The sequence below is a fragment of the Eretmochelys imbricata genome, chromosome 7 (assembly GCF_965152235.1).
Source record: "Eretmochelys imbricata isolate rEreImb1 chromosome 7, rEreImb1.hap1, whole genome shotgun sequence".
NCBI lineage: Eukaryota > Metazoa > Chordata > Testudines > Cheloniidae > Eretmochelys > Eretmochelys imbricata.
Genome location: NC_135578.1, coordinates 58,744,193 through 58,750,192, shown reverse-complemented (window position 1 = coordinate 58,750,192; position 6,000 = coordinate 58,744,193). Strand labels below are relative to the sequence as shown.

General features: G+C 50.1%; 1 protein-coding gene across 1 annotated transcript in view; it reads left to right on the top strand.

The window, feature by feature from the left end:
- Positions 1-762: 762 nt before the first annotated feature.
- Positions 763-6,000, top strand: part of ARHGAP22 (Rho GTPase activating protein 22) — a 206,032-nt gene continuing 200,794 nt past the window's right edge. The window contains exons 1-2 of the mRNA XM_077822828.1: positions 763-799; positions 1,468-1,667. Coding sequence (XP_077678954.1) covers positions 763-799; positions 1,468-1,667 — 237 coding nt within the window. The remainder of the gene's footprint in view (positions 800-1,467; positions 1,668-6,000) is intronic.

Below are 6,000 nucleotides of genomic sequence, written 5' to 3'. Positions count from 1 at the left end.
CACACGGCGGTCTGCATCTCCCGGCCGGGACTGTGCGAGCTGCTCGCACACAATAGCGGGACCAGGACAGCTGCCGGTGAGCCTGGTGCCTGCCCAGTGGGCAGGTCTAGTGGCGGTACAGCCACGCTGGAGGAGCAGCAACCAAATATGTTGCTGCTTTCACAGCTGCGGTTCCTGGTAAGAGCCTGGCAGCACTGCAGATATCCACGTCTGCGGATACACGTTTTATATCTGCACAGGACTCTACTCGTCGCCCCCTCCCCAGAGGTCCTTACCCAGCCCACCGGGATGGAGGGATGCAAGTGGCAGGTGGGGAAGGCCATGGAGGTAGGGGAGGAGTGGGGATGGGAAGAGGGTGAGCGAGGGCAGGGCCATGGCCCCAGCGCCCTTTCAGTGGCCGCGCTGCACAGGGAGGTATGCTGCGTCATGTTTGGTGTACCCGCCGCCCATGCAAGCCACACAGCACTCTTCATGTTAGCTCAAAAGCTTGCCTCTCTCACCAACAGAAGTTGGTCTGATAAAAGAGATTCTCACCCACCTGGCCACTGGCAGACTGGAATAGGCCACATACACTGTGCACAGTCTCAATACTCCATTCAGAAAAAGGGAGCTGCTGGGAAACACAGCTGGCTCCTATAGCTGGAAAAGCACCGTGTGTACATGGGAAGGAATGGACTCAGGTTAGTACTAAGGAAGGAAAATGACATGGGTAGTGAATAATAATTGCTATTGCTCTGTTCATAAAACCGAGAGGGAGTAGAAATGGAGAAGACCCCGGGGCACCAGATTGCACTGTGCGGTATATTATGGTATCTGGTACTCCAGTCTGGTTTTAAATGGCCCGAGCTATGAGACTCCCACCAGTTCCTGTGGGGGACTGTTCCATTCTGTAGGCCTCCCTGTCCAGAAGCTTTTCCTGAGATCCAGCCTAGATTTATCTTTTAATTCCACCCCGTTCTACTTCCGTTACCCCTCTGCTTCAAACCCTTCAAAGCGTTTTATACACCTTCACTGACTGAGCCTCCCAACCCCCCAGCAGGGGAGCCAGGGTCATCACTCCTCTTTCACTGAGAAGGGAAGTGACCTGCTTCCATAAGAAATAAAGTGAGCAGTGGCGCTGACATGGAGGTGATAGCTAGTGCCTGGATGGTCCCTAGCATGTGCAATACCATTAGAACTGGTAATAGGGATGTGTCTGAATAGTATCAACTCAGGGGTAGACTCCTGAAAAGCAGGTGTTCCCTCAAGGTAAAGAGAGCTGTGTGGGAGAAGCAACCCTGCTAGGAGGATGGGCCATAGAGGGGAATGTAGTGGGGGCAGGGAATCAAGGGGGCATCCCTGCCCAGGAAGCCAGATCTGAGCAGTTGGACAAATAGGCTGAATTTAGAATGTTCTCTTCATACTCAAAATGGCGTCTCCTTCCGTGTTTGGTGCTTCGGTTTCATGCAGCGTGTGCTTGTGTTTCAGCCCGGTCGAAGAGCTTGGTGATGGGCGAGCAGACCGGGCTACCCTCCAGGCCATCATCCCCTAGCCCACAGGATCGAGTGCTGAAGTCTGGCTGGCTGAAGAAGCAGAGGAGCATCATGAAGAATTGGCAGCAGCGGTGGTTTGTGCTGCGTGGGGACCAGCTCTTCTACTATAAGGATGAGGAGGAAACCAAACCGCAGGTAAGGCTACACTGTGATACTGTGCACCGGCCCTGGTCCCAGAGGTATGAGTGGGACCAGTCTTCCATTTTGAGACCTCTCTCAGAGCCTTTTCTGGTTACTCCCAGTGCTGGGAAGGCTCAACAGCAAGAATGATAGCATAGCTAGGAGGCACTACTGGGGCTTCGCGGGGTGGTGATCATGGATACAGAGTGCCCAGGGAATGCTGGGCAATTCCTCACTAACAAAGCAGGTCACCATGTTAGCTCCGCTCCCTGGAGGCAGCAATCTGCTGAGTACCTAATGCTCTTAGGGCCTCTGACCAGACCCAAGGCAACTGGCACAGGGCGCATTGCCAGAGTGTCCCTGCCCGCATGGGATGGAATGGGAGCCCAGACTAGTAAGAAGTGGCTCTGAGGGACAGACAGATTGGAGTTCCAGCTGGAGAGACCCTCCTCCCCCACACACACACGAAGGATGAGGCCAGGAGGAAAGGACCTAAGCCCCGGCAGTGAGAGGTAGGAGAAAGCACATCCACAGAGGGGGCTGCGGTTGTAAATGGGATGGATGCTGGGGTGGGAACCAATGGAGGAGACGGACACAATGGATCTGATCTAGAACATAGGAATGGCCAGAGGCAATCCGACCTGAGGTCCATCTAGTCTAGTAGCCTGTCTCCGGCAGTGCCCAGCACCAGCTGCTTCAGAGGAAAGTGCCAGAAACCCTGCAGTAGCAGTTGTGAGATAATCTGCCCCCCCTCACCCCAAAATGGGTGTCACCCTGGTCTCTAGCAGTTGGCTTAAGCCCTGAAGCATGAGGTTTAATATCTCTTCCAAAATTCTTATGTGTAATGATTATAACAACGGATATTCTGGGTATCAATATACATGTCCAATTGCTTTTTGAGTTTTGCTAAATTCTTGGCCTAAGAACTTCCTGTGGCAGTAAGTCTCACAGGCTAATTCCCTGTTACATGCAAAAGTATTTCCTTTTATTCCTCCAAACTCAGGACTGTTAGAAATCCAGATCTAAACCTTAAGCCCCCCTCAGATGTAGAGGCAGTACCACCTTCAGGATGAAGCTATGGGATGGGACTCCAGAGAACATAGCGGCACCCTCTGCATGGCTCACCAGCACCGCAAAGAGGCATGGGGGTCAGAAGTCTGCTGCAAGTCAGACAGACCTAGTCTAGCACCCCTGGCTTTCTTACCTTTCCCACTAACTGTTCCCAGACTTCTCAGTATTGCCTGGCAATGGAGCAGCCCTCCTACTGTATCACTAAGGTTTTTAAGTTTCCCAGGTGAATCTTTAGTTTTCTACCCTGCAGCTTTCCTGACAAGGAAGTCCAATTACATGGAATAGTGTGTTATTATTTATTATGGACTAATCTGAGCCATCTGGTTTCAATAAAAATATGCATTGATCACAGTTCAGAAACCACAGTAAATATCTGTCATCTGAATTCTCTTTAATGAAAGGGCTCCCAGCACAAGTTGTAATTGTCAAGGGGTTCCTCTGTTAAACATCTGGATCTGATGGGTCTGTTAAACAGCTGCTGATGTCTTATGCGTCTTGATTTAGAGATAATTTCATTAGTATTGTCCATATAGTCTGTATTTTTTCTGCCCTTATTTTTCATTGCTATCAATCCCTAGCCCTTCTGCGCTAACCCCTCTGTCTCTCTAGATTCTTATATGGTGCCTAGCCTCATAGTATCCGAGCATCTTCCAAGATTAAAAAGTGAATACGAAAACAGACATTCTCTCTCTTCCCACAAGTCAGCCTGGGCTGGATTTGTCCACATCTTGCAGGAACATAGGTCAGAGAAGCGGGATTTGTGTTGTGCTCTGAAATGGCTAATGTTCATCTCTCTAGGTAGCATAAGTACTTATCAGGGCCTGGTACTACATACACAATAATATTTTTATCCTCTCACTCTATGACGCAGGGGTATTAGCCTCATTATACAGCTGGGGAACTGAGGCCCAGAGAGATTAAGTGAATTGACTAAGGTCACATAGGGAGTCTGTAGCGGATCAGGGAATTGAACCTAGGTTTCCCAAATCCCAGATTAGCACCCTCACCACTGCACCACCCTTCCTGTTGACATCCTGCCTCCTTTCTTCTGGGAGTGAGTTCAGTTGCAGGAGCTGGTCACTGTGAGAGCTCTGTGTCCAACACACAGGAACTTTGCTCTTGGGGCTGACAGTTTTAGAGGATGGCGGCTGTCCTGGGTGGTTCCAATCATGCAGAGTGAAACCACCTCCTCCTTAGGTAACCTTGCCCCCAGACCCATGGAGAACTTTGAAGGTGAGGCACGAAACCTGGACTATGTCCCAGCAGTAATGTTTTGCATGAGAACAGGCTCTTTAGCAGTTCATTGGTTCTTGTTGTTTATTCCGTGCCTGGAATTCTAGAGCCATGGAAGTTAGGCTCCAAGGAACAATATCTATAACAGGAAATCTCTCTCCTACAGGGGCAGGACCCTTTGGGGTCACCACCCCTCCCACTGACGCAAAACAGACTTTCACCCCACAAGACTCTCCCACTCAACACTCTAGTCTCCATCAGCTCTTGTCTGCAGACTGGCTGATGAAAAGCCATGATGGATGAAGGTCATGCTGTCAAAGGGCCTTAAACCCACATGGATATGCCATTGTGTAAAGAGCTGCGAACAACGCATTTGTGCTTCAATTCTTTCCACCTCAAGCATGCTGCTCCCTGAAAAACACAGGCTGGAATCACTTACTTCATTGTTGGGAGCTCAGAGTTTCAGGTTCTTGCTAACAGTGATATGATCTTAACTAGCTGAGGATGGCTCCGCTGGTGTCTGTAGCCAGAAAGCGCACCACGTGCAGTAGTAACCTTGCAAAAATTGTTCTGGCTTGACTCCATGTGTCTGGGATGAAATTCCAGATACCTTAAGGGAACAAGATGTGCTGGGAGTCTACACTACATTGTCTTAAAAAGTACTTCTATTTTCTGTTTTTGGGTGCCACTTGAGTTCTTCTAGAAGGTAGTGTGTGTTGTGATTAAAGAAGGGTGCTTGTACTCAGGACTCCTGGGTTCCTGGCTCCGGTGCTGTGTCACTGTGTGATCACAGCCAAGTCACTTAGGCCAGGGATTTGTAAAGATATTTAGGCATTGCTCTGCTCAGCATTGCAACCCCCCACTAAGTTTGTTTAAATACTTCTACAAACCTAGCCCTTGGGATCCTATGGCATCTTAGGAGTTGCAAAAATACCTTTCAGATCTAGACCTTACCCTTTCTGTGCATCCTATGGCATCTTAGGAGTTGCAAAAATACCTTTCAGATCTAGACCTTACCCTTTGTGTGCATCCAGAGTTATCCCTATTTTACAGATGAAGGAATTAATAATTGTCCACCTCGGAGACTGCAATAACACATGTTACAGTATTTTGCAATCCTGGATGACTGAGGCCATGTCTACACTAGTGAGCTTACAGCGGGACAGCTGAATGATGCACCTGTGCTGCTGTAAGATCGCTCATGTAGCTGCTCTAAGCCAACAGGAGAGCTCTCTCCTGTTGACATAATAAAACCACCTTTACGAGTGGCAGTAGCTCTGTCAGTGGCAGAAGGACTTGTGCTGACATTGCGCTTCTGTTGGTGTAACTTATGTCGCTCGGGTGTGTTATGTCGTGGCTGGGGCCAGGAGCGGGAGACGAGAGCAGGGGCCAGGAGCCAAGACCAGGGGCTGATGCCTGCAGCAGGGCTGTGGCTGGGGCCAGCATCAGAGCAGTATTGGGAGCAGATCGGGACTGGGTGGCGCTCCCTTCCTGCCCTGTTGTGGGGGCTTGCCTGGGCCCTGCTGGGCTGGCCCGGGCCCTGCCATGCTGGCCCATGCCCTACTGCATGCCCATGCCCTGCTGGCCCAAACCTTGCAGTTTGCAGATCACTGTCCTAGGGGATTGGGAGGCTTCATTTGTTTGGAAAGCACTTTGAGATCATGGGGCGAAAGGTGCCAGAAAAGTTCCAAGTCCTGCTAAAGACAGTTCTGGCACCCAAGTAAGATTTGGAGCATCAGCATCTCAGACTGATTTCTTCCTGTAGTATCGGTGCTAGCCAAGTGGTGTGTGTCAGTAAATGATGTGTTTTCCTGCTCTGCAGGCATCCATTGCTCCTTTTTCTTTTTTCTCTTTCTCCTCTTCCTCCAGTTGGCATGGGAGAGCCTCTTCTGGAACTTGAGGGCAGGAGGCAGGTGGGTGGAAAGGGGATGGTGGATGTGGTTGGAGGTTTGGCAATGGAATTCAAAATCTCTCTCACTGTAGTTGCGTCTCTGCTCTTCCAGATCCCTTGATGCTGACTTGCTTATCAGGTCCCCAAACCTCT